At 38.1% G+C, this 14,547-nt stretch overlaps 1 protein-coding gene across 1 annotated transcript; it reads left to right on the top strand.

Moving 5' to 3' along the window:
• Positions 1 to 162: 162 nt before the first annotated feature.
• On the top strand, positions 163 to 13,631 carry RIDA (reactive intermediate imine deaminase A homolog). Its single transcript, XM_013941937.2, has 6 exons — positions 163 to 260; positions 3,869 to 3,974; positions 4,554 to 4,608; positions 5,597 to 5,665; positions 6,757 to 6,812; positions 7,290 to 13,631. The coding sequence occupies exons 1-6, from the start codon at positions 196 to 198 to the stop codon at positions 7,350 to 7,352; spliced, it is 414 nt and encodes a 137-aa protein (XP_013797391.1). The 5' UTR covers positions 163 to 195; the 3' UTR covers positions 7,353 to 13,631.
• The last annotated feature ends 916 nt before the right edge of the window (positions 13,632 to 14,547 follow it).

The raw sequence follows: 14,547 nt of genomic DNA, 5'->3' as shown, positions 1-14,547 counted from the left end.
ACCGCCCGCCGCACGCGCCCCGTCCGCCGCACGCGGCCGCGCGAACCTCAGTACCGCGCGTGCGCGCGGCGCCGGCGCCCTCGCAGGACTACATCTCCCAGAACCCCCTGCGGGAGGGGCGCATGCGCGCGGTAGCTGTGGGCGGGCGCCCGGGGGCTGGGCGGGAGGCGGTGGTGTGAGGGGCTGTTGGCGGCCATGGCTACCGTGGTGAGGAAGATAATCAGCACAGCTAAGGCGCCCGCTGCGCTGGGCCCCTACAGGTATGGCGCAGCGCGGGGGAGATGCAGGTATGAGAGGGAGCAGGCTCTGCCGTTAGGGTTTCCAGCAGGCGGCTGGGCGCCCGGCGCTGGGGGGTTTCCCAGCCGTTGTAAGTGATGCCCAGCCGTTGTAAGTGATGTTTGTAAGCGTCTACCAAAAAAAATCAGATTTGGAAAATGATTTTGATATCGGTGACAGGCAGCATGTGGAAAAAAATGCAAGGAAAAAAATTGATTCCTCACAAAAAAAAAAAAAAGCTCTGAAGCCAGGGGTTGTATACGCAGGTCAGCAGTGAGTCTGAGCTCCGGAGGGTGTGGAGGGTGAACGTTAGATCTGATCCAGTGTGTGCTTGGCAGTGAGAGAGTTGACGGACTGGGAACTGCAAATCTTCTCTTGCTTAGTATGTGCAACAAGGCATTGTAATGCTTTTCAGAGTCAAAGCTGGTGGCTGTAAAAATAAGTAGGATGTTGTTAGGTATTTTCTCAAAGAACCCATCAGCTGCAACAGTTCAGAACTTAAGGTTTTTTTAAAATCCCAGTTTTAATTGGAGAAAGGTTCTTCTTTGATATTTGGATAAGTGGCCAGTAAATATCGTGTGCTATCATTTTGAAGGCACTGAGGGATTTTTAACATCATTTTGTAAGAACTTTTAGTGCTGCGTTCTGACTCTTCTCCACTGTAAACGCAGTCTCCTTAGATTTTAAGTTTTCTACTTCTGTGCTTTCCAGATGCTTTCCCCCCCCAATTACTTTGAAATTGATCTTTCTGAGCTTTGAAATTTTTGTATTCTTTATAGAAATAATAAAGATGGAGAAAAAAAATCTAGAAGCAGAGACAGCATTATTACATGAAGGTTAATTCCTATAAACTATGAATTGGTGGATTGCAGCAAGGGGCTTGGCATCTGTTGCAGTTAGAAGAACACCTAAGACATGGGAAAGCAAGAATTCTTCCACTGCATGCATACTAACTGGCCTATCCTTCACCTTAGCCCTCCCCTTCTGCTGTAGATTAACTGCATTCCAACTTTTTTTGCTTGGTGGTGGTTTTTAATGAAATGCTGTTTATTGTACAGCCTGTAACTGCTTTGACAGGTCTATCATTAACTTAGTTTATCAGGTTCCAGTGAACTTCTCAAAGTCCAGTGAGCAGGAATTCACAGAAAGTAACTGCTATGTTTCTGCCGTGGGATCTGAGCATGGTAACAGAGGAATGAGGGCTTAAGTATGAATGAAGAATTGGGATGCATGGGTTACGTTCTTCATTCTGCTCCAGCCCTTCAGTATGCTTTGTAGTGACCTATTTTTACCGTATCTTTGTATTTCCATTACCTCATCCAATTTCCAGTAATCTTATGTATAAACATATGTATATGTATGTATATGTTATTCTTGTATTAACAATCCTTTGTGTTTTTTAAAAAAAATCTGATTAACTTTTACAGTCATTGTCTTTAAAGAGAATGTTTCTTAACTCCCTCTCTCTGATGCATTGTGTTTTCCTAAGGTCGTATTATCCATCCGATTAAGCACTTCAGTAAACTGAAATCTGAATGACTTTAGGCACATTCTTAAATCTTTGCTGAATCAGAAATTAAAGAGTAGCTACGACTGACCCTAGTTGTAGGATTTGTCTGCAGCTAAAATGTGACTGGAATTTGTGTAGTTGAAGTCTGTGAGCATTGCTCACAGCTTTGAACGCAGTGTAAGCATACCCTTTAGTTGGTGAATTATTAATAGTATCAGTGAATGGGGGGTGCCACTGATGAGTGTAGGAGGAGGTGAAGAGCAGAGAAGGGGACTCCATAAGATTACTGTAAGTGCTCATCTGACTTTTCAGAAAGCTTCTGCATGTTTTTTTCCTAATTCTAATTATTCATGATTTAGGACTGTCCAAAAGCCTCTGTTGTGATAAATTCTTTGTTGTATTATTTCCTGTATAATAAGCAGTACAAGACAATCTGTTTTTTGGAGAGCTAGTATCTTGCTGTTGCATGGAGAACCTGGCATCAAACTGAAGCAGAAGTTTGTGGTCTAATGGGCATGTGCCTCAGAAAAAGTAAGACATTGTAGGAAAGAAAACAAAATAAAAGCAGAGTCTATGTTGTGTTCATATGCGCATTCTCTATCAACAAGATTGCATCAACTATAAAAACTTTCTTTTGCCAGTTTCTCTTCTTTACATTGTGTAGTTTTGTCATTTACTCCAGCTTGGTAAGCTGCTGATGGCAGAGAGAATAATCATCAAATAAAGTATTTTACTACATCAGATAAGTTACTGGCTCTTTTTTTTTTTTTTTCCCCTTATGCAATTGTAGGAGAATGCGGGACAGAGGTAAAAGGAAAGATGGGAGTGATGACACTGTTCAGATTGCCTAACCTTAATCATTTTACTGAGCGCCTAAATTAGGCTAGGCTCCCTATGAAGTCAATGGAGAGAGCAATTTAGAGAAGAAATCTAATAAAGTGCTCTCTGAAGGAGTCCCTTTCTTTCTCTATTGACTTTATAGGGAGCTAACCTTCTAATTTAGATACATGAGGCAGGTGTCTGACTCTAGTCTGTATAATGCAAGAGGCTTGTTGAACTGTCAGAACAATACTTTTCTCGTGGGATGGGAAGAAATAAGAAAAATTATGTTGACACACCACAAACATTTTGAAAGGAGCCTTTCTCTAGTTTCTTTGCAAATTATTTTTAATTACCAACTGAAGAGAAGAAAATTATGTCTCTTGCATAATGTTTGCTAGGTGGTTTGAATCTTGGTTTGAATCTTTTAATCTCTTTGTGTAATTGAGCAACATTACCACTGGCCAACTTTACTTCAGCAAAAACACACCTGACACATATAAAAATGTTTTGCAGATAGTTTGAATTTTGCATTTGTCTGAACTGACTCTGCCAACAGATCACCCAGGTTATTTGTTCAGAGGAGACTGTGCTGGGAATGGAGTGATTGGGGTGCTGTGCTGACTGTCCAAATTCATGACTCTGGAGAAATACTGCCAGAGATCCAGTGTGTGGGGCTTCACTTCACAGCTGTAACTCATTTCTCACAGTGTCCATATGAGGAAAAAAGTGATGAGTTTAATAATAAGCTCTCTCATGCTCTCTCGCTCACTCTCTCGCTTTCTCTCTCTCCATTGCTCTGCAGCTGAAATGTAGATGAAAGGTGTCACCCACCTCTGTCAAATTAGGGTGGGATATTTGGGCAGATGCAAGAAACATTTATTCAGCCTCCCTTCTGTGTTAGCTCTAGTCTGGAAGCTATGTATCTGTGTTAGTGCTGTGTTGCTGTGCTAATGTCTTGTGCCCTTTTGAGAGACAAGGCCTATTACTTCAAGCATAGAGTCACGCTAATGTAGCTGTGTGCTTCCATAAGAGGCTCAAGCCCAGCACTTCCAAAGCATAAGTAGAGTGAGTATATGACTGTGTACAGCTTGTGCATGTATAACCCAACTCCTGTATCTTTCTGAGATACTATAAATTACTGAAGAAAATGCAAAATGTCCTTACAGGAGAGTGCTTGCAGAGGTGGATAGTTAAATGTTTTGATTGAGAACTCATTCAGAAATATTTTTCCCCAACCTAAAATGTCACTTATTTTTTCAGCCAAGCAGTGCTGGTAGACCGGACCATGTATATTGCAGGACAGATCGGTATAGAACCTGCCAGCGGACAGCTTGTCTCTGGAGGGGCAAAGGAAGAAGCTAAGCAGGTAAGATGTCTTCTAACAATAGATTTGCTATGGAGTTGGCATGTGCTCAGTTAAATGTGAACCCCTGAGGAATGGGAGCACCTTAGAGAGCACCTTTCACATCCTCCAAAATGAGGGAAAAGCAGGAGGGAAAATTCCAACCCATCCCTGTTGTTTTCCACCCAAACAGCTTGGAGGCCAAGGCAGGAATCTGTGTTTCATACAGGAAGGAGTCAATGCTTGTAACAAAGAATCAGACCCCCAGTAAGAAACCTGGCTTGGAGTTGGGGAAAGAGGATTTGTTCCTCCAGGAGCAAAGGGGATGTGTGGGGTAGTAGATAGGATGAGATAGGGCTGCATCTTATATTCTCATTTAATGAGTGGGCAGTTCAATATTAGGGGTTTAGAGGAAGTTCCTTTTTATTATTTCATTTTTTAATTTCTCTCCTGTTTTGCTTGCCCACTGATGACTGTTGAAAGCTGGGTAAACTCAAACTATAACCATGGATGTAGTCAGGTTGCTACTTACTGTTGAGTAAGACACACTTACTTAAATACAACACAGCTGATACTTAAAGATTTTATCTCATTTCTTGATAGGCCCTAAAAAACATGGGAGAAATCCTAAAAGCTGCAGGCTGTGACTACTGCAATGGTAAGTGCTGCCATGATGGTGACAAGTAAGTGACTTTTTTACCTGGATAAAAAAATGAAGTGACCTTTAAAGCTGTTTGCTAAATGTGCAGTTGTTACCAATACCTGGAGGAGATAAAAGGCGTCAGGAGTCTGGGTTAAAAAAATCAACATGCAAGTCTTCTTTATGTGATGGGTATCATTGGGTATCTGCCTTTCACCAGAAATTCCTGCCTGTGGTACTAATATTTTAACTCCTAACTGAGGAGGCTCAGCTGTAGGTTGAGCTGCAACTGGCTACAGGCATTTTAAGCATCCTAGACTTTACTCCAGGTAAAAGCAGGTCTGTAGCAATGGTGTTAATATTCTAGGTACTTTCAGCACCTTTTTTTTTTTAAGAGGATTCTAATAGTGGAGCCAAACCAGGAATAATGCTGGTTTGGGCAGTCATGGATAAAAAAAATCCTAGCATAGACAATATCTTCAGGCATTTTATGGGGGGGGGGGGGGGGTTGGTAGCAAATAATGTATATGATATAATTAATTGCCAACAGTTGGATTATAACAGGTTTTTAATTCACCTGCTTCATCAGTTCTGTGCCTTTTGGAAGAATTGGGCTTAGAACAAAATTTAAAGCAGATATTTTCAAAGCTGGTCAGGGATATCCAATTTTAATATGTACTAGATATCAAGATTTCTTAGGTGATTTGAAAGGTCTCAATCTGAAAGAAAAAAATGATTCTTTAACCACAATAAATGTTCCTGAGAATTTTATAAAGGAAGTAATGTATTTACATTTTGGGATACCTTGCTGTTTCTAAACTAGTAGTGAAATAAGCTGATTTAGTAGCTCTAACAGTCAATATCTCTCTGCAGAACTTTTCAAAACAATTAGAATATTTGACATAAATATTTGGAATAAAAATATAGTATAAGTAATGCACTAAAGATTTTCAACTTTTGTATAAAAGTCAAAGGTCCAAAATAACTGCAGTTATGTAATTTCTAGTTGTGAAGACTACTGTTTTGATGGCAGACATGAAAGACTTCAATGATATTAATGATATTTACAGACAATGTAAGTAGATGTTTTGTTTCTATTTTATCAGTATGGCTTGTAGAACAAGTTGTATTCACTGTCACCAAAGTGTGATAATGACTTAGATGATACAACTTCAGATTCTTTAAGATTCTGGAAGAAAGGTAACATTAAAACAAAAATTTTAAAAGAATAATGTGTAATTAAAAAAAAACTGAACATAGACTGAAGTAGGTGATTCCGATGAGCCACATATTGAAAAAGAATTTGGGAGAGTATGCACTCAAGTTTTTTTTATATAGCTTTGGATTTTCATTAGATAGATAGTGTTTCTGAACTGTAAGAACTGATCAGCTGGATACATATTTACTTATTGCCAAACACCCCTTGTACTTGTAACTCAATAAAGTAGTTCTAGCTGTTCTTTGACTTTGGCTTATCAACCTGCTTTGTCAGTGCAGGGCAGTGAAATTACCATTTCTGAGCTTAGCATTAACTCTCACTAGTAGAAGTTTCATGTAATGATGCAAATGCAGCTCTTATATTTTTAACCAGTATCTTTTTTTTTTTTTTTTTTTTCCTGTTAATACCCTTGAGCTCAAGGCCTGTAGAAATAGGTCAGGGCCTGCAGTGCAAGAGGCCTTCTTTTTCCTCTTTCTTTGGTACGAGTAAGGCTGACACCCAGTTTACGGCATGCAAATCTGGAGTCTTTGCTCAGGACTCTTTTGTCAGGGACCTGTTTCTCCCTCCTGCTGCTGTCTGTGAAAGAGCCCTCTTCCACCCTCTGGTCTCTGCAATTGGGTGATCACTGCTCTGATTTAATCTTTTCAGGTTCAGCTGAGTTGGTGTCAAGGCCGTGTCAGCAGAGTGAAAAATTATCACTAGCCTGTAGATCATGTCTGTAGATCATGTCTGTAGTTGCATTCTTGATGATGAATGGTAGCTTGCTGAGGTGTTAGAGCAGTGAGTAACCAAAAAATGGAGAAGAAGAAAATTGGCACAGAAGACTATTTGTCTTGTAGCCTTGAATATGAAACCATTCTACTGACTGCTTTTTATACAGATTACTTTAAACTTTGTTTTATCAAGCAAAGTTAAATGATTGGTGGATGTTCCTGTTTAAATTACAGTTTTCAATATGAACTTCCCAGCCAGAGCAGCCTATCAAGTTGCTGCTTTGCCAAAAGTAAGTGTCACTTTTTTGCCTACAAAAATGAATTTTCTGGAATTCCTTACTTTTGAAACCTTCTGACAGCTTTTCTTACTCAGGAATAGCTTCAAGTGCAATTATTTTGGTGGATAATCTTCTTAAGTATTTAGTTTTTGTTTTTAAGTATACCAGTCTTATTCCCACATATAATAAAAGAGATCTGAAAACATGAAATATGTTTTTGTGTGGTGGAAGATGCCTACTACCCTAGAAATAAGGGGTTATCATACTTAATATTAAAGCAAATTTTCAGTATTATTTAACTTTACTAAATTAGTAATACAACTGCCAGGAATATAATCTCCTTCTAATGTCACTCCCTGTTTTTACAAGGTCAGCCTTTTCTTAAGTGGAATACATCCAGTTGCTTCACCTAAAATAAATAAATATATATATATTATATATACACATACACACATTTCCTAATACGTTTCTTCATTGCTTTGCTCACAGGGTGCCCGAGTTGAGATTGAAGCTGTTGCCATTCAAGGATCCATCCAAGATGCTTCAGCATGACTATAAATAGAGACTGAATATCCTGCAATAGCAGTTTTAGATTCAGTGCTCCTCCATTAGGTCCCGTTCCTATGATTGACTGTAGGCAGTTACAGACAGCTGAAATCACTAATCTTAGGAAAGGTGCTCTGGGACCTTGCATTCTCTAAAATGCAAGCTTGCAATTAGTTCTGTGCAGGCAAACCCTGAAGTCTGTGGGAGCCTTGCTGAAATCAGCTGAGCTTGTTGCTCAAATCAGGGTATGTCTGAACTTATTGCAAGTAGGGGCCTTATTTTATGATTATGGCTGGATATTCAGATAATAAAGTACACATTTTTAAATGAATGTATGACAGTTACACTAGGGGTGATCTGGACATGGAAAATTATAATTATTTTAATATTTAGTAGGATTTAGTAACTTTTAAATAAGAAAAAATGATAGAAATGGGAAAACTGTAGAACACTTGAACTGCTTAGGATACATTTTCACTTCTATGTTTTGGGGAATTTTGCTGTATTTGTTTCTAAGCCTTCTTAAACATTTTCTTTGCAGAATAGATTAGTATTGGGACCCACTCACATTTTGTTCTTGTGGAAGCAATTACTTAAGAGAGTGAACACTCATTTCAGAAAGAAGAAAATCATACTTTTCTGAAGTAATGTGCTAACATCTGTAAATCAGCTGCAAATGAATCTCTCCCTGAAACCTTTTCCATAGAATTCAGCTTTCACTATAGCTTAATTAAAACAAACAAAAAAACCAGACGTTTCAAGTTTATGAGGGAAAATATCCTTTTTAATGAGAATAAATGATAATTGCATCTATAAAATGTGCTTGTGTCTTTTGGGAACAAACTTTTCTCTTCTTGATTCTTATTTTTAAACAAGTGCTTTACATATTTATTTACCTGAGATTCAGTTCTGCCATTTTTTTCAAGGCTGTTATGCTTTTATACTCCCTTACAAGAAATCCTTATCATGCTTCTTCAATAAGAAATGATTCAAACCAAAAAATAGATTTATTGCCTATCTCCTAATAGCTAAGGATGAAAATAGTCTTCCAAGATAAGAAGCTTTCAGCTACAGCAACATTAGTTCTTGGCAGTTCTCCCAGTTAAGAACAGAAATGTCTTCTTGACAGAGTGTCTAAACGATACTGGGAGTCAGACTGGTGATGTTATGTTATTCCATCCCTTTGCATTTATCTTCTAGCTAAACAAGTAGAAATGGATACTATGTTTTTAAAGAACTTGTTTGAAAGTCAGCTATCTCATGGTTGACTAGATTTCTTGTCTTCCCCACAGCCATGTGCTAGAGCCCAATATTGGTTTATTCGGTGTAAATGAACAAAAATTCTCTTTGCTGACAGTCTGTTGACCTGAACATCTTTGTTATGTTCTCTTCTGCAAAGATGGCCATCCAATTTTTTATATATATACATATATATACATACAGTGACAGTAGCATTATCCCCCATCTTCATTTTCCAAAAAAAATAGATATACACGGCAGCTTAGGGAATGCACCATTTCAGCTGTAGCTTCTTCAACCATGTTATGAAAGGGAGACCTGTAGGCTAGTCTTTCTGGAATCTGCTGTGATTGACAGCTCCAGCATCCATTTCTAGTCCCATCTCTTCTTGTGACCAAACTTGCTCAGTTTTGGTAAGCCACAAAGCCTGACTCAGCACTGGATTTGTCACTCCAGCATCCTTATTACAGCAGTATAGCAGAGACAGGGCATGATGCAGGTTTGCCATTGGTCAAGTGACAGCACTGTGGGCTGAGCTGCCCAACAACTTAAATCCAAACTGCAGTTTTCCTATGTGCATATCACTTGTTTTCTAAGCATGATGTTAAAATGCCTATTGGTGATCATCTCTTATGCACTTAATTGGTTAATGACTTTGTATACTAAGCAAGCAAGAAAACTCCAGTATAGCAGCATGCGTTCGGTTGCTATCTGTATACACCTAGTATCAGTATATATCTTTAAATGACATATACAGATACTGCTCAGTTTGAACATCCTCCTGCAAACAAACCTCCACAACAATCTTTTGTGAATCATGTCGATCCTTTGATAAGCTATAAAGATCCCACCGGTGGTCTCTTACCTTCGCGCTTGTCAGCCCTACTCTCTAGCTCTCATTACTTCAGTTGCGCTGTTATGATAACTATTTCATATTTTTCAGGCCTTTCTGGTATTGCTTTAGCAGTATTTAGGCAGTATTACACAGAAACTTGTGAAACTTGTGAAAACAGTCAGCCTTTCCAAATATTGCTCGAATTGGGTATTTCTCCTGCTCTCCACTGAGTTCATAATTTGTGTCTTTAAAGAAAGGAAATTAATAAGGAGACTGTCATAGCAAGTATGTACAGCTGTATGTTTTTTTTATAGCTGTATCTTGCTTTCCCTTATCTCCAGATTAGGAGATAATTACCTTTATGAGAGGCAGGGTAATGTATTTCATGTATCAGATGATCTAAATTTTAAGCAACAGCTTTTGAAAAGTGCCTGACTTTTCTGCATATAAGCTTTCTACTCACAAATGCTATTAGTCCCAGCTTCTTTCTTGTTCTCTCTCTTTGGCTACACTATTCAAGCTTTTTTTTATCTTCTGCAGCTTGGTGGTAGTTCTTTGACTCAAGAAGCAATCCCAGCTAACAAAACAGAAACACCATCAGACTTATTAGGAAGGAGTGAGTGGCAACATGACAATGATTTTATAGGAAACATTGAGCAAATGTTGCTTCACTTTTGTCAATTAGGAATAATTGAATTGAATTGAGTTATATTACTTAAGCAGATTCCCAATTTATATTTTTTGTTTTTCTTTATTGCTTTTCTCAGATGTAATTACTTTGTTGGAATATATTTAACTTATTTGTAGCAGAATTAGTTGAGCTCACCATCAGCAGATATCAATAGTGTTGAAAATAAGCCAAGTTCAGCCTTGTACAGCTAGAGTTATCCCTTCTTACCTCACATTATTACCACTGTGTGACCAGCTGCCTTTTTTATGCTATGCTGCCTCTTTGCCAGCCTAAACCTAACACTAGATGGCAGTTTTGATGTTTTTTTGTGCTAACTTGCCTGTTTGCTGATTTAAAGTCCTTTATAGAACTCCTTTGGGTGCCTTCATTGGTACAGAGGGATATGAATAAACTACTGTTTTTCCCAGCAAGATATAAACTGAGATTGAAATGTAAGAGAAGCACCTGTAAGAACATATGCTGGATGCAACTCACGAGACACAACAGATTACTTACATTAAAAATGTTTGTATCAGTAAGTAGATGCAATTCTGCAAAAAGTCAGGAACAAAAATCCACTGTTAGCTGTAAGTTTCTTTAGCTTTTAGCGGGGGAGCCAACACATGTTCTTGAACAATTCAAGCCTAAATATGAATTCTTCCAGCAGAGGAATTCTAGAATAACTGAAATAAACACTTTTATTTATAGCTCTAACATAGCAATTCTTAACATAAATGACCAGCCTTCCATATAGATGGCAAAAACTTGTACTCTTTAAGCAGTGTTATATTAGTTGATGTGTTTTTTAAAAAGATAAAGCAATTCAGCTTGACATATTAATTTCACCATTTAAAATTTGTTTCAATCATCATGTGTAACTATTAAAAACAAAAACAAAACAGCTCATCTAATATATTTCTGTGATAGTAATGCAATACTTAAATTAGCATTTTCTATTAGGTGTTTCTTTTAGAATTTTTTTCCCCAAATGATTATGTTCTCTATAGATTAAACAATACAAAAATCAAACTTCAGTACCTAATTTTAACAGAAGTTTGTTCTCTGTTAAAATGCACAACAAAACTTAAATTGCCCTAGTCTTCTGCTACAAGCACCTCATGCTTGCTGAAGTTTTCTTCTGAAAGCAGGTATATGTTAAGTGAAAGAGCAGACTCTAGCAAGCCAGACTGCTAAATATATTCTGGGATCCTAACACAGTGTGTGCATACATAGAGCTGATGGGATCCAAAATTAACCTCTTCTAGGGCTATGTTTATTGGTAATTGAAACAAAATTCCTACCAGAGGTTTCTTGTTAGCTTGGTTTGATCAAGTTTGTTCCCTGAAGAAGTCAAGCACTCTCTGTGGCATGGAATGATTGCACTAACTGTGGATGAAGTAAAAGGCTAAAGATTGTCTAGGTTTTCATAAACATTTCTGAAGATGGGTTTGTATGTTGATTATATTAAAAAAAAAAAAGCTAAGGTATACTGCCCCAGCTCTGGAGGTATAACCTGTAAACACAAACACTGGAGCATATCTTCTTCTCAGCCTTTAACATGGGAAAGCTCTTTGGTCCACAGACCAATGTCTGCCTTTGGCAATCTCTGATAGTCAGAGGTCTGCAGAGGTGAACAACTGCACATATTTTGGCCCTTTATTCATGGTACATGATTTGGTAGCTTGTGGAACATAAATACCTCTGGGCCCTAGTGGGATAGTGATTGCCTTATTTCTCAAAGTAGGGATGTTCAGCTAAGTCAAGCAGCCAGGTTCTGATCTTATGGTAATTTATGTGATTAACATTTCATGTGTCGGACGTATTTCAGCTTTTAGAAAGAAGAAGCTAAAATAGCTTTTATATCAGTTGTAACCACAAAGTACATAAGGACTGAGATGCTGAGTCACTGACTGGCTTATATTCCTCTTGTTCCCAATTAGAATTGCTTAACGTCTTGAAAAAGCTGAATGCTGAGATAAAAATGTAGTGACACATGTCTTTTTGGTAACAACAGTGGCTCTGCAGTGTACAGAGGCTCCCTCACAGCATTATATTTTCTTTCCAAATGCAATCTCTTCTGCTGCCGTCAATACTATTTCTGTCATGGAACTGATTTATACTTTACAATTGTTCAATATAGCTGGTCAAACTAACTCCTGATCTAACACACAGCTCACAAGCAGTGAGTGTGGCTCCCCTGCCTATGTTATTTCTTTGATTGGGAGCAGGACCATGCTGGCACAGGTGCTGGTGTCTAAACCGAATCCCCAGCTTACAGGAGGAAACCAGCCACCAGAAGCAGCTGAAGGTGAGGTTCCTGGGTCATCATGGACCCCAGCTGTATGCCCAGCCTCACCCTGTATCATCCTAGGGGCCCTCGGCTCCTTAACTGGTTCCCTCAGCTCTCTGGAGTGTATGGTATGTCTTTGTCAAGAAATGATTTAAGTATGTGGACAAAAGTTTGGCTACCTGTTTGAAATTTTAATTCCTACTTCTGTGTCAATATTAGATGCTTAATAGGACTAACTGCTTGCCTTAAGTTCTCTAATATAGAAGGCTTGTAAAAAGGCAAAAAAAAAAAAGTCTCTGCAACGTCCACTTACCAAAAATCCTTTTAAAAAAAAAAGTGCACATTTTGATTATAAAAGTTTATGGTTCTCTCCTACAGGCAACATTATTGGTGACCTTAAATAAAGCTGAGATGTCTGTAGACTGAACAGACTGCTGATAAGCAGAAACTCTTAGATATAGTGATATAGCCAAAGAATATCAGATAAAGTAAAAACCTGATAGGCCAGGGATATAAATTAAATTATTTAATACAAACCAAATTCAGCTGGAGTCATATGTGCACATGCAGCACAGAAGTTAGTTCTTAGAGGGGATTTTTATAGTTTGATGGTGGTAGTAATAACTTTGTGAAGTTCTTTTTATACAATAAACCTAATAAAATAGCAACACATGCTTGGCCTTTTTAGGTGATTGACCCTTTCTCCTTGACTGCAATATTCTACTTTCTTATGCCAGAGAATATTGTAAAGGCAGTTCTTAATAATATAGTCCCTTTGCAACATTCACCGCCAGAACAAATTTCTACTCTCTATCAGATCTGTAAGATCAATTATTTTGGGGGCCCGTTTACACAGAAAACTTGTTAGAAGGCTTTGCCATTCAACTTCAGCTCCAAAATGATTATTTAGCATAATGGAAAACACCAAGAAAGTCCCTCATAGCATACATTTTCTGGAGGACAGGACTACAGGGAAATACAATAGATTATCTCTCCTTTGGGAACAGGCTTATGTAAGTCTCTGGTTAGAAATCTGTTTTAGAAACTGCAAATGTGTATTAGGAGCTATCTGACTAAAGACAACTTAATAATCAGCACGAACGTTAACAGCTGTGAAGTTATCTTTTTAAGTGTGTCAGAATTTATAAGACTAAAAGAACCTCCTCATAGTTAAATATCTTCTCGCTGTTTTCATAAGTTATCATATAAGTTATAATGCTGTTCTTTCAATAAATTTGTGTTTAAAATAGAGGTTGGCAGAAGATACCCATGTTGTTACTGGATATCACACCCTGTATATGTTTCATTTTCTGAAGAAATGACCACTGCATTTAATTACAGCCCAGTAAAAAGGTATTCTCAGGTTCCACTCCTTCATATGCCATATACTGGGCTGTCCAGGCCTTCAGAGAAATTATCTACGTGTATACAAGTTCACAGCACCAAGACTTTCATTTCTGACTTTTTACTCATACTACCATTAAAAAAAAAGTGCTATGCTACATTTTTTATCCTATATAATGCTGGTTGAAGGTTTCAAAGGTGTCTACTTGGGTTTTAAGTTAATTATCTGACCTTGGAAAAAGTCCTAATTGAAAACAGAATGAGTATACTGTTGTCAGAAAATTACCCCACTGCACTAGCCGTGTACAGAAGGCACTCTTGTGGCAGGGAGGTGAAAGTTCAGGCATTTCAAACGCTTCACGTCTTGGCAGCTTGACCTCAAAAAATATATAGTATATAAAACTTTTCCTGCCTCTTATTCATGTTTGTGACAAAGCCCATAAAAACTTTTTTATTTTCCCAACCCAATAAAATTAAGGAATGTTCATGAAGACAGAAGAGCAGGCCCAAGAAGAAGATGTTCATACAGACATAACTTCTCTTGCTCGTTATTAGCTGTCTCTGAAATGAAAAAAATTAAATTAACAATTAAATTAAGATACAAATTCAGATTCAATATATCCTATAGGAATATGAAAGTTCCCTGGAAGTATCACAGCCTGAAGGGGTTATCTGCTCGTCTGCAGGCTCTGTAAGGACGTTCTGTGTGGACTTAAGAAAGCTAACATCAGCCATCTCTGCTTCCTCTTCCTCCATCCCATTCATGCACAAACTTCCTCTTACAGACATGAACAACATTTATGTAAACTCTGGTTATGCTGCA

Source organism: Apteryx mantelli, chromosome 2 (genome assembly GCF_036417845.1).
Source record: "Apteryx mantelli isolate bAptMan1 chromosome 2, bAptMan1.hap1, whole genome shotgun sequence".
Classification (NCBI taxonomy): Eukaryota; Metazoa; Chordata; class Aves; order Apterygiformes; family Apterygidae; genus Apteryx; species Apteryx mantelli.
This window is presented reverse-complemented; position numbering and strand designations above follow the sequence as displayed.

Coding starts and splice junctions, on each gene's coding strand:
- RIDA (XM_013941937.2), top strand. CDS start 196: ATGGCTACCGTGGTGAGGAAGATAATCAGCACAGCTAAGGCGCCCGCT. Junction 261..3,868: donor GCTGCGCTGGGCCCCTACAG/GTATGGCGCAGC, acceptor TTATTTTTTCAG/CCAAGCAGTGCTGGTAGACC. Junction 6,813..7,289: donor AAGTTGCTGCTTTGCCAAAA/GTAAGTGTCACT, acceptor CTTTGCTCACAG/GGTGCCCGAGTTGAGATTGA.